The 13,351-nt window shown below is 41.2% G+C and overlaps 1 protein-coding gene across 2 annotated transcripts in view; it reads left to right on the plus strand.

Moving 5' to 3' along the window:
• The window catches only part of PDE11A (phosphodiesterase 11A), a 427,278-nt gene that overhangs the window by 31,667 nt on the left and 382,260 nt on the right, over positions 1-13,351 (plus strand). The window contains exon 1 of one of the 2 annotated variants that reach the window (XM_004768993.3): positions 9,529-10,755. The exons of the other annotated variant lie outside the window; for it this stretch is intronic. Coding sequence (XP_004769050.1) covers positions 9,844-10,755 — 912 coding nt within the window. The 5' untranslated portion in view covers positions 9,529-9,843. Of the gene's footprint in view, positions 1-9,528; positions 10,756-13,351 lie in introns of those variants that run through there. 2 annotated transcript variants of the gene reach the window in all.

Consider the following 13,351-nt stretch of genomic DNA (forward strand, 5'->3'; position numbering starts at 1 on the left):
TGTATGATTTTTATTATGTATTTTGTTAATGTGATCTATCATATTGACTAGTTTGTGGATATTGGTTGCATCCCTGGGATAAATCCACTTGATCATGGATGGTGTACGATCCTTTTAAGGTATTGCTGAATTTAGCTTGGACCCTCCTTTTATATTAGTTCTTTAATTAAAAACCGAATTATTCATTGTGGAATTTTCCCCCAATTTTTTACGCCTTTTGTTCTGATTATTAATAGATTTACACTTTGAATATTAATACTAATTGTGGATTATTATTGAATATAAACAGTATCGTATAACATTTAAGAGTATTTGTGATTTCTTAAATAAATTTTGTTGTTTGTTATACTCAATCAGTGGTATCTTATGTTGTCATTTGTACTTTAGTATAAATATTCTGTCTCCCTAGCTAGACTGTAAACTCTCTTTGAGGAAAGGGATGTCCTTACATTATTTTGTATCCTCAATATCTAACTCAGCCTTTGATAGTTTAAGGTATTTGTAGGAAAATTACCTTATAAAGATTCAAGGTATTTTAAAAATATTCAATCTGTCCATATTCAACTACATTTGAGTTTCTAAATTAGAGAAAATAGTTTGAAATAGTTAAAAGCCAATCAACTTATTTTATCAACAAAGTGTTCTTCAGCAAGATACTTTAATTATTGCTAATTTTTCTTCTGAGATAAAATATTTTTAAGAAGAAAACAATATCTAAAAAACTTGGGGCACCTGGGTGGCTCAGTGGGTTAAGCCGCTGCCTTCGGCTCAGGTCATGATCCCAGGGTCCTGGGATCGAGCCCCGCAATGGGCTCTCTGCTCAGCGGGGAGCCTGCTTCCTCCTCTCTCTCTGCCTGCTTCCCTGCCTACTTGTGATCTCTGTCTGTCAAATAAATAAATAAAATATTTAAAAAATATATCTAAAAAACTTATGGCATAATATTGTAGTGTATTTTTCTCTTTTTTTTCTCTTTTATTGGGTAAATTTGACATCAACATTGTGTAAATTAAAGGGATACATCATGTTACTTTGATATCATAACATACCATAATATGGTTGTGGTTGTAGTGATATTTATTGTTACTTACTTGTAACACAATATTACAGTCTAAGTTTAATAAATTTTGCATATCTCTGTGGCTATTTTAGTATTTGTTACAAGTTTATACCCTTAAACACCATCAATCTTATCCCCTATCTTGCTTCCCCTGGTAACTGCTGTTTTACACATATTCTCTCTCTCCTTTTTTTTTTTTTTTACATGTTTGACTTTTTTAGATTCCACATATGAGTAATATCATACAATACTTGTCTGGTTTATCATATGAAGCTTATTTTTCTACCTTCATTGGTCATGATGTTCACCTGGGTATCTTTGAAATTTAAAAAAATTTGCCTGCTATGTACTTATTATTCTTTAATATAATTATGAATGCAGGAAGGCTTATTGATCAGAGTTGTTTCAATTTCTAAATTGAAAGAAAAAGATAAAAGAGCAAGGAAATGTGCTTTAATGTAAAAAAATTTTTTTTTTTTTAAAGATTTTATTTATTTATTTGATAGACAGAGATCACAGGTAGGCAGAGAGGCAGGCAGAGAGAGAGGAAGGGAAGCACAGGCCCCCGCTGAGCAGAGAGCCCGATGCGGGACTCGATCCCAGAACCCAGAGATCATGACCTGAGCCGAAGGCAGTGGCTTAACCCACTGAACCACCCAGGTGCCCCTAAAAAAATTTTTTTAAACAGAGAATTAAATATACCATGTTGGGTTGAACAAATATTAAATGATTTATAGTAGATACCTGACCAAAATATGTGGAACCAGGAGGATAGATCACACTGGAAGACAGAACAGTTTCATAATATGAAAGCAGATAAAAGTTCATAGAGGATAGACATTTCAAATAGGTCTTAATGGAAAAATAGAAGTTTGAGAGGCAGGAGGGGGAGAAGAGCATTTCATGAGAAATCCCAGAAGGGAGAAGGGATCTGTATGCATGGAGAATATACAGTAGGGAGTAGCAGAAGATAAGGAAAAAAAGAGAGATGGAAAATAGAGATGCAGTGATAAAGGATCTTCCATTAGCTTCTCAGGGCTGTTGTAACAAATTATCACAAACTTGGTGGCTTAAGGCAGCAGAAACTCATTCTTGGATAGTTCCAGAGGTCAGAACTCCAAATTCAAGGTGTTGGGAAAGTTGACTTTTTCTGGATGCTCTGAGGGAGAAGTCATTTCATGCTTCTTTCCTAGCTTGTGGTGGGTTGCCAGCAATCCTTGGTGTTCCTTGGCTTGTAGATTCATTACTTGAACTTCTACTTCTGTCTTCACATTGCCTTCTTCTCTATGTGTCTCAGTCTTCTCCTGTCTATCTTAGAAGGAAACGTGTCATGGGATTTAGAACCACCTTGAGATCCTCAATTAACACCTGCAAAGACCCTCTTACCAAATAAGATCACATTCACAGATCCTGGGAGGATATCATTTTTGGAGGGTTCCCATTCAACCCACTGTACATCTTTGACAAGGACTTAATCCTATAAACAACAGTTTATAGGCAAGGTTGTGCTATTATTATACTGGTTATGTGGAGGATGACACTGTTTGTTAGAGAATGGACAAATGATGAAGACTTGAATTAAGTCAAGTGGGTTTGGAGAAGAGAAGCTGGATTCAAAAACAAATTTCTGAGGTAAGGTAGTCCTCAGGTTCACTGTTTAAGATGGGGAAGAATGAGAGTGATCTTGGGAATCATAAATTTGAGGTGTCTGTGAGGTTTATAGGAGCAAATTCTTTGTAGCTGTTGGAAACGTGGGTTGGGGATTTAGGAGGGAGCTTGCGTGGTTAACTGTTAAATCAGTGGCTCCCAATAAACCATACCTGAGTATTCATATTCTTGTCATTCCTCTACCTGACTCTGCATTTGGCTATATGACTGGCTTTGGCCAATGGGACATTAACAAGTATGATGCAAGCTTGATAAGCCTTTGTATAGAAGAGTGGTGTGGCAGCAGCACATTTTATATGAAGGAGAAAGTAACTTTCACCTTTATGCTAATCTAAACTAATTTACCCTGTGTGGCATTTATTCACCTATACAGTTACTTTATAAATTTATCATTCTATTGTGAGTTACTGTGGGTTAAAAAAAGTGTACTGGATTAAGATTAAGATTAATTAAGATTAGTACTGACTAGAATAGGGAATAATGACTTAAATATAGGCACATGTTAAGATTCTGCACAAATAGAATGGGGGAAGAAAGTGCTTACAAAATTTAAAACCAGGTAAGGTACTTGTAATTGTTAATTTTATGTGTCAATTTGAGTAGGCAGCAGGGTACCCATTGTTTTGGGTGCCTGTGAGGTTATTTCTAGATGAGATTAACATTTGAATTTGAGGACTAGGAGATTACCCTCTCCATTGTGATTAGATACCACCCATTCATTCCATTGAAGGCCTACATAGAACAAAAGGGAAGTCATCCTTTTTTCCTGCCTTATCACTTGAGTTGGAACACCTCCTCTCATCTTCTCCTGCCCTGGGACTGGGATTTATATTATTCTTTTGCCTTAGACCTATGGACTTGGACTGAATTATACCACTGGCTTTCCTGGATTTGCCATTTGCTGGCAGCATATCATAGCCTCCATAATCATGTGAGCCAGTCCCTTATAATAAATGTATGTTTGTATGTATGTATATGGATATAATACTTTTTGGTTTTATTGGTTCTGTTTCTTAGAAAACCCCAAATAACTCAACTCCTCAGGTTTTGGATTTGGCATACACCATGAACAAATTCCAATATTAAATTCCTGTAAGGATAAATATAAATATCTCTGTGTGGAACTTACAGTTTTGAGAACTTTAATCTTTTTGGAATTGGAATAACCCTTTTTAAAAAATTTGATCCCATGGACCTCTATTTCCTAAAATAATAATATGTCCATTTAAATGTTTTTGAAGTAAATGGTTCATTTTGAAAATTGCATCAACCTATTTGATGATGCCTATTGTTCACATAGTAAAAGTCCGTTTTAGGAGATGGAATAATTAGGAGACAAGCTTAGGAGACAGAAATTCACTGGGCTTCAAGATACTGATTTCAAGTTTGTATTGTTGGTAAGGGTGGGATGGAACCGTGAGCAGATCAGAGGTTGTGCTTAGCAGATGACATTGGAGGAGTTAAATGTCTGCTCTAGATCTCAGTTTCTGCATGTGCCAAGTGAAAGTGCAACGTGAAAGTAGATTATTAGATAATCTCTAAAGCTTCATCTCGTGCTAAAATGTAATGGGCCTCCTTTGGAATAACAGAAATTATCTTGCATGTGAACCAGTGCTTTGACAAGAAGAGTGATCAATCAATAAATGCTAATTGACAATGGCAGTGATAAAGTAATGAATACTTGCATCAAAAAGGAAGACCTTATTCTTGAAAACTGTAAGTGGGAAGGCCCTTTTATCTTCCCCATTTTCCCATGAGAGTCTACTTAAGGGCAATAGTTCTGTCTTGGAGAGGAGATGGGGTAGATAGATTGGCAGTCTGTAGAGTTCTTCCTTGAGCTGATTGATTTATCATCACAATAGCATAACTTTTCAGGGTTAGTGTCCTACAGTAAGGTTCTGTTGACTACAAATGTTATGGAATCTATTATAGACAATTTTGGTGGAATTAGCAGAATTATGCAGAGAAGAGGGCAGAATTGCAGAAAATTGTTTGGAGCTATAGCATCCATTATTTCATAAGGGGACATCTTCAAGATTCCATATTGGGCCAAATATTTTCCATTTGTCCCTCCATAGTTTATACAGATCCTTTTTTGTCCCTGCTACTCTCTACCTGGGAAGGATGACCCAAATGGATTCTATGAACAAGCTCCAGCTTGTTCGAACATTCTAGCTTCTAATTGGGTCTAGTCATGATAGGAGGGAGGGAGAATGAGTTCAAGGTATTTATTTCTGATATTTCTCCTTTGAGCTGTTGATATCTTTTGATAGGCTGTCACTATTCCTCTGAATGCAGTTGTTACTATATAAGCCTCTGTCCTTTTGAGTCTTGGTCACCCTACCCTTCTGCCTTTCATCAGATCTGTGGGGCTGGTGATTTCTCTCTTGCCTTAAGTCCCAAGTGTCTTCCCTATCCCAGTGGTTTACCTATATTCCACCTTTGTAATCAGTCTCCTTATAAATTAACCCTCTTGAAATTATTTTGAGTTTGCTCTGTTTTCTCTTGGCATCACGACTAATACACATACCATTCTACAAATTGAAAATGAAGAGGAGATGGCAATTGAGGCCACATCAACATACATCTTATTATATGTGTATAATATAGCCCTCCATCGATAGCCCTCAATCGCAGCCCTCTGGACTATTTTATGAGTATTCCCTGTCACCTTCTTACTTTCTTCCTCAACCATTGACTCCTTCAGTAAGCCCATAAACCAAGCCAGGGAAAAGGTTGGAGTCAATTCAAGACCAAGCCACAAATGTTCAATTCATTTTTCCATCCTTCCCAGTATTCTCTACTCCCACTGCTCTTGGTGCTGTAGACTGAAAGATACTCAATCAAAGGCAGGGGTTTTGTCTTAGTCTCTTTTTCTTCTAAGAGCCTGGAACACGATAAATGCTAACAACTGCTTTTATAACAAATACATGGAAGATGGGGTTAAAGAAATGGCTAATTATGAAACTTGTTTCCAAGCAGACCAGCGCTGTTCTCTCCCTTCTTTGAAGATGCTCAGTGCTTTTCTTACCTCCATGTACAACATTGCTGCTGTATTATGACCAGTCTTTTCCTGGTAAATGGTTTTTTATTGTTGTTTTATAACAGCTTTATTGAGATATAATTCACATACCTTGCAATTCATCTGTTTAAAGTGTACAATTCAATGGATTTTAGTATAGCCACAGAACTGTATAACCAGTACCACAATTAATTTTAGAACATTATTTTCATTATCTCAAAAAGAAACTCTGTACCTATTAGCGCTCATCTGCTTCCTCTTTCTCCTCTCCCCTCATATCCTGGGAACCAGTAGTCTACGTTCTGTCTCTTTGGATTTATCTATTGTGGACATATCATATAAAAGAAATCATACAAAATGTGGTCCTTTTTGAGTGACTTCTTTCACTTTGCTTAAAGTTTTCAAGGTTCCTCTAAGTTGGAGCCTATACAGTGCATGTATCCTTCCTTTGTTTATGGCCAAATAATGTTCCACTTTATGGATATACCACATTTTATTTATCCATTCATAAGTTGATGAACAATTGAATTGTATTCACTGAATGTTGGTAAATGTTTAACAACAAGCAACGTGGAAAAAAAATCCTGATTTGTAGCATTTTTGATATCTATCATGTAAATACTCCCATCATGGATGACTGCAAGCTGCATAATGTCACAGAACATGAAATTGGAAAGAGAGGCTAACATGAGCTCTGTGAGCCCTTGAAAGCCAGTTCCAGCATACCACTTTGACCATCTTTACTGATGTTCCACTCAAGTTACCAGAGATGTGATCATGTGCAGTGAGGCTTCCGTACACTATCACTTTAGGATGATAACAATGATAATATAAAAGTAATACAACAGCTAACATTTATTGAGTACTTTCTATGCAAAGCCATTGTGCTAATTGTCTTTGAAAATTTAATTCTTGATCACCACTATTTCCTTAGCAACCTATATCTCCAAACTACCAATATTTTGTGCTTGAGTCAGTGTCTCCTAGGTGGTCTTCCTCCTATTTATTAAATACTCCAAATACATTGCATCCCTCAACTTTGGCACTTGCTTCCTCTACCTGTTATGCTCTTTTTCCCAGATATAAACATAACTCATCCCTCATTTCCATCAGATCTCTGTTCAGATGTCCCCTCCTCAGAAAGATCTTTCCACTGCCTTATTCCTTTATCTAATTCTTTGCCAAGTTTTGTTTCTCTTCCTAGCACTTATCACCAATGTTCTCTTATTCTGTATATTTATTTTTTTTATTTGTGTATTGGCTGTCTCCCCACCATAATGTAAGCTCCATGAGGGCAGAGTCTTTGTTTTGTTCATAGTTGCATTTTCAGTGCAAAGGCCATATTCTTTTTTTTTTTTTTTAAAGGTTTTATTTATTTATTTGACAGAGAGATAGAGCATAAGCAGGCAGAGTGGCAGGCAGAGGGAGAGGGAGAAGCAGGCTTTCCACTGAGCAGGGAGCCTGATGCAGGACTTGATCCCAGAACCCAGGGATCATGAACTAAGCCAAAGGGAGCTGCTTAACCCACTGAGCCATCCAGGTGCTCCACCAAGGCCATGTTCTTAGTCATGCTAACTAAGCTGGGAAATTTGGAATTTTTGAATAAGAGTGTTTCCTCCTCCTGTGTGCAACTCCTGGTGCTGTTAGAGGAGTGTTTAAAGAACATTCTGCTCTGGTCCCTGCATCTCTATTATGAGCCTAAATCCTGGCACCAATAGGATTCAGCTGATAAAGGTGGAAGACAGTACGGTGATGTGGCTGAGAGTGTGCCCCACTCTGGAGCCAAACTAAATGGATCTGCACCCCAGCTCTGGCACCCAGTGACTGTGTACCTTGGGTACGATACTCAACTTCTCAGAGTTTCTCCATCTTTAAAGTAGGAGAAGACGCCCCACCTCATTAGTCTGTTGCTAGGATAAACCAAACCTTTTTTTTTTTTTTTTAAGATTTTATTTATTTATTTGACAAAGGCAGAGAGATCACAAGTAGGCAGAGAGGCAGGCAGAGAGAGAGAGGGGGAAGTGGGCTCCTCACTGAGCAGAGAGCCTGATGCATGCCTCAATCCTAGGACCCTGAGATCATGACCTGAGTTGAAGGCAGAGGCTCAATCCACTGAGCCACCCAGGTGCCCGTAAACAAAACTCTTAATTTAAAGTTATGAATGCTGGGGTGCCTGGGTGGCTCAGTTGGTTAAGCGTCTAACTCTTGATTTCATCTTGGGTCATGATCTCAGGAATCATAAGATCCAACCCTGCATCTGGCTTAGCACCAAGTCTGCTTGAGATTCTCTCCCTCTCCCTTTGCCCCTTCTCTACCCTCACCCCCCGCCATGCACATGTGTACTCTCTCTATCAAATAAATTAAAAAAAATATTTTAAAAAAACAAACCATAAACTGATCAGTGCTAGTAGATAGAGCATGCTGATTTCAAGCCCCATGTTGGATATGGAACCTACTTTTAAGAAAATAAATAAAGGGATCAATACATAGCAAATGCTTGACACACCTTGTATGCTTAGCTCTGAGGACATCTTCTGGGCAGTAATCTGTAAGATTACTGTAAGAGGACTTACACAGTAAGTGTAAGTCCTCTGTGTGTGTCTGCCACAGGGCAGCACTGTAAAGTCACTGCTTGCTTCCTCTCTAGCTCTTCTCAATTACCCTCATAGCTGGCATTCTGTAAGGATATGTCTGGATTGTCCTGCTGTCCCAGGGAACTGGATAGTTCCCAGTCTGCTTTTGTTTCTCACCAAAGAGGAGACCCCTGAGCATTAAGAAAGTGTTATCAGCCTGCTGTTCTTTCCTGGAAAATCACCTACATTTAACCACTAGGTTTGGAAAAGGCCCAATGGAAACTTGATGTTATTCTCAGTCTAACTAGCTGAGACAAGCCAGATCTGGAGCATCCCTAGGTCTGGAGAAAGAAAAGCTTCTCAGAGAGGAGAAATCCTTACCCACAAGATCGAGGGTGTTGGTAGGAAGGGGGAGCATTGGTAGCCTTGTCAGATTGAATGGGGAAAGAAGAAAGATATGGTCAGTCATTCATGAAAAGAAGAGAAACTACTCATGACATGCAGGACTGGCTTGGAAGGAAGCCCCCTGAGGCCCTGAAGTCCACCTTGCTATATGCCCCTGCCAGGCAAGGTAGCCCTAATCCAAAGAACTGTGTTTTACATCCTCCATCCATGTACCATTTTTACCCACTCTCCCAGGTCCATGAATTTGGTTAAAGTCATAAGCTAGAGGGGTAACTTCATTTGCTTATTTCAGGGAAATCCAGTTCCATTAATATTTGCTGACTGCCCACAGGAGCTGGGCAGTATTAGCGGCAGTCCCAGGAATCCTAGGAACCAGATCCCAGAAAAAAAATCCCCCCTTTCCCTGAGCATCCTCATTTCCTTGGAGTCAGCTTCTGGGTGTGATGCCTGCAAAACACCAACACTTCCTCGTACTTGGGCTCCCACTGGGCTCCCCTGGGGCCGAAGGATTAAGGGGCGGGGAATTGGGAGGGCTGGGGGGTAAGGAAGGAAGGAGGTGGAAGGAACAAGGTTGCGTTTCCCCCTTTAATCGTGTTCCAATCAGGAGTCGGCCGCGTTCCCAGGCGCCGATTCCGGCGGTCCAAAGACTCTTCCAGGAACCGCCTGGCATCCTGGGCGGTGGACTTTGGCTGGTGCGGCGCCCGATCTCCCTCCTCCCACCCCTTTCCTCCCTCCGGGCTCCGTGCCTCACTCAGGGGCGTGTCCTGCCCTACCTCCCTTTCACAGTGGTCCACTCATCCGGTTACAGCGGCAGCAGCGGTGGCGGCGGCAGCCGGAGCGAGGACAGCTAGAGCTCCGATTTTCCAGACGGGAACTGTGGCCGCGGCAGCAGCTCAGTGGGGGCACCTGTGCGGAGGAGTAGCGGGACGAGGGGGTGGGGTTCCTGCCAGCCACTCTCTGAGCCCGAAGCAAGGGGCATCTCCCAGCTGCTCCGCAGAATCTCGCACCGAGCTGTGGATACTGGTGGGGATAGACATGTGCAGGACGAGCTAGAGGGCTAGGGTAGGCAAACATTCGGTCCAAGTGTAGAGTGGCAGTGAAAGCTGTGTCTGGGACCATGACAGCCTCCCACCTGGACTTTGGGGAGGTGGAAACTTTCCTGGACAGACACCCAGAGTTGTTCGAAGATTACTTGATGCGGAAGGGGAAGCAGGAGATGGTGGAGAAGTGGCTGCAGAGGCACCGGGAGAGTCAGGGGGCTGTAGGCACAAGGCCCACAGTGGCCGGCACCAGCAGTGTGGCTCACAGTGGTGGCGCAGGCAGCGGCCGTGTTGGTGGTGGCACTGGACCAAATAGCTCTGCCAACAGCCAGCTCGCTCCGGGCGGCGGGGATTGTGGTGGGGTTCCCCTGAGTCCCAGCTGGGCCAGTGGCAGCCGGGGCGATGGGAGCCTGCAGCGGAGAGCTTCTCAGAAAGAGCTAAGGAAGAGTTTTGCTCGCTCCAAGGCCATCAACGTGAATAGGACCTACGATGAACAGGTGACCGCCCGGGCCCAGGAGCCCCTGAGCAGTGTGCGGCGGAGGGCACTGCTTCGGAAGGCCAGCTCCCTGCCCCCCACCACGGCCCACATTCTCAGTGCCCTCCTGGAATCGAGGGTGAATCTGCCTCAGTACCCCCCTACAGCCATGGACTACAAGTGCCACCTCAAAAAGCATAATGAGCGTCAGTTCTTCCTGGAACTGGTCAAGGATATCTCCAATGACCTTGACCTTACCAGCCTGAGCTACAAGATCCTCATCTTTGTCTGCCTCATGGTGGACGCTGACCGCTGCTCGCTCTTCCTGGTGGAAGGGGCAGCTGCTGGCAAGAAGAGCTTGGTCTCCAAATTCTTTGATGTGCATGCAGGAACCCCACTACTGCCCTGCAGCAGCACAGAGAACTCAAACGAGGTGCAGGTCCCCTGGGGCAAAGGCATCATTGGCTATGTCGGGGAGCATGGAGAAACGGTCAACATTCCTGATGCCTACCAGGTAGGACTTTGCATTGTCCCCCTTCCAGAGCCCCACTGGCTTGGAAGCTAAGCCTTCTGTTACCCTTCGGCGTCCAGGAACACATTAATTTAGATTCTTTACAAAACTAATCTTGCTACTTAAATTCCTTCTGAGTTTGGACCAGTTAGAATGTTACTACACCATCTTTGATATAATGGTCTTTTCCTAACACACAGTGGGTTGTGAACAGTTCATAGGTCACAAGGATAATTTTGCAGTCAATAATTTCACATGTAACTCTGTCAAGATTCCTTATCTTTAAGCATATCAGTGTATGGTTTAAGACTGTAGTTGTGAGGTGCTTGAGAAAAATGTCTGCTCCAGAATACTAGTGTTAGTCTGAAGAAAATGGGATGTTGGTGTCTCTGATGTCTTTTGGGACTGTAATAAGTTTCATTCTCTTTTGAAGTTGGACAGGAAACAAAGTACCAAACTATTTCACATCCCTTACCTTAAAGTTGCATACATTTCAAGGCAGGGAAGTGGAAGAGAGGAGGAAAATCAGAGGAAGAATGGGCCTTTTTAATTGTTTCTGTTACTGAGTTTAGAAAGATTGGACAAATAGAGGGATTATTTATCCTGAGGTTTGAATATAGCATTTTCTGTAGGCAGCTTTGGCAGGACTGAGCAAGTAGGCTTTTAGTTTGTGAAACAAATAAGTATTGATAATTTTTTAAAACAATTCCAAAGGCAATCAGCAGGGTAAACATGCTAGTTTCAAGTGAAAAAGGAACCTCAACATGCTGTTTTCTGGTATTGCTAAGCCTTTCATTTTCACGGCAATTTGAACTTGATATTAGATGCCAGATCCAAAAGCCCATCGGTTCTAATTTCTGTAGTGCCTCTTCACTGAATATAATGAAACTGGGTGTGGTGTCTATGAGATTTCTTCAGGGTTCCTGAGAACTACAAGTTCTTATCCTTGGTTATGAAAGTTTTATGGTCATTTGCTGAGCACTTCTTTCAGGGTCTAACAGAGCTACCTGTTTCTCTAGAGTTTGGTAGCTGTTGTTCAGAATAGCGAAGAGTGGTGGGAAGGACAATGAGGGCAAAATTTTCTCTATTTCATCTGAAAGTTGACCATTTTACATAGAAAATGGAATAGTTTGGACTAAAACCGAGTTTCATATTTTCATAGTTTCACTTTCATAGTCGGGGATGCCTGTCAAAATACCATCTTCATTGATGTTATTGATTAGGTGCCTTATTCATTATACCCTCTTGAAGGCTGATAGATTTAGATCAAGCAACCAATAAGTGAACTTTCACAAGTGTTTTTTTCTCTATGATCTTGAAAACCATAAGAAGAAATGAAAACATTTAACAGTTGCTGTGTTGAAGATTCTATAAAAAGTTGAACAATCAAAAAGTATTTTCCTTCCCATTAATTCCACATTCTTATTGTATGTTTGGGGAAAAAAAAATCCCTTCCTAGTTGGATGGCACTTGTAAGAGCCCAGAACTGCAGTCTTTCTCTTCATTGCCTTTACTTTTCTCATTCTTCCCCAGCTGATACTCTCCCATTTCTATAGTCTTTATTTCTTGCTCTCCTCCTTCAACTCCCAGCTTATATTTAATATTGTCCCCATAATCATCTTTTCTTCCGGAACAGAAATCCCAGCTTCCTCAGCAGTTGGCTTGTCCTCCTGCTGCCTCGGATTGTGGCTAGAGGTGTTACCAGAGTTACAGACAATCGGATTTGTAGCAGCTAATATTTCTTCTGGGCCCTGCTTGTACTCCGGACAGAATGTAAAGCAAAGTTGCCTTTGATATTTGGAAGCTGACAGTGGGAAGGGAGAGTCCCCAGGGTGGCAGTGATGGCTATGGAAAAGGCCAGGTTTTAGGGAGGATTGGCAAAAGGCAGGCAGGGGGAGGGTGTGATATTGGCTGAGAATTTGAGATCTGTCTGTGTCATGCTTTGTCTTCATTTTGACCTGGTCAGGAAGTTTCTCTTTTTTTTCAACACTGGCTTCTATTATATATTTCTAGATTTTTTAACCTGGTGTGTTTTTCTTTATTTTTTATGCTACTCTTCTTTTAAAATTACTTTTTTCCCCTTTGTTATGGTACAGCATAATATGTAGTCACCATGAGTGTCACCTGGGAGAATTTCTTTTTTTTTTTTTTAAATTTAAATTTAAATTTTGTTTTTCAGCGTAACAGTATTCATTATTTTTGCACCACACCCAGTGCTCCATGCAATCCGTGCCTTCTCCAATACCCACCACCTGGTTCCCCCAACCTCCCACCTCCCGCCCCTTCAAAACCCTCAGAATTTCTTACTCTCTAAGTCTCTCTCAGTTTCCTCATCTGCAGTATGGGAATAATAACATCTATATGGCAAAGATAAGGTAATTGTTTGGAAAGTAAAATGAGTATTGCATTATAGCCCCTAAAACAGTACCTGCCACATTGCAATTGCTCAGGAAATGGTAACAATTTATGATGATGATGATACTAGTCTGCTAGAATTCTTTTTCTTTATCTCATTTTTAATTGTTTTTCTCCTGATCTGGGACTGAGATGTGGACTCAGCAATTTTGACCAACCTACTCTTGCCCTGAGCCATGTTCCA

This window comes from Mustela putorius, unplaced genomic scaffold, assembly GCF_011764305.1.
Source record: "Mustela putorius furo isolate JIRA1106 unplaced genomic scaffold, ASM1176430v1.1 tig00003869_pilon_pilon_pilon, whole genome shotgun sequence".
In the NCBI taxonomy this organism is placed as follows: domain Eukaryota; kingdom Metazoa; phylum Chordata; class Mammalia; order Carnivora; family Mustelidae; genus Mustela; species Mustela putorius.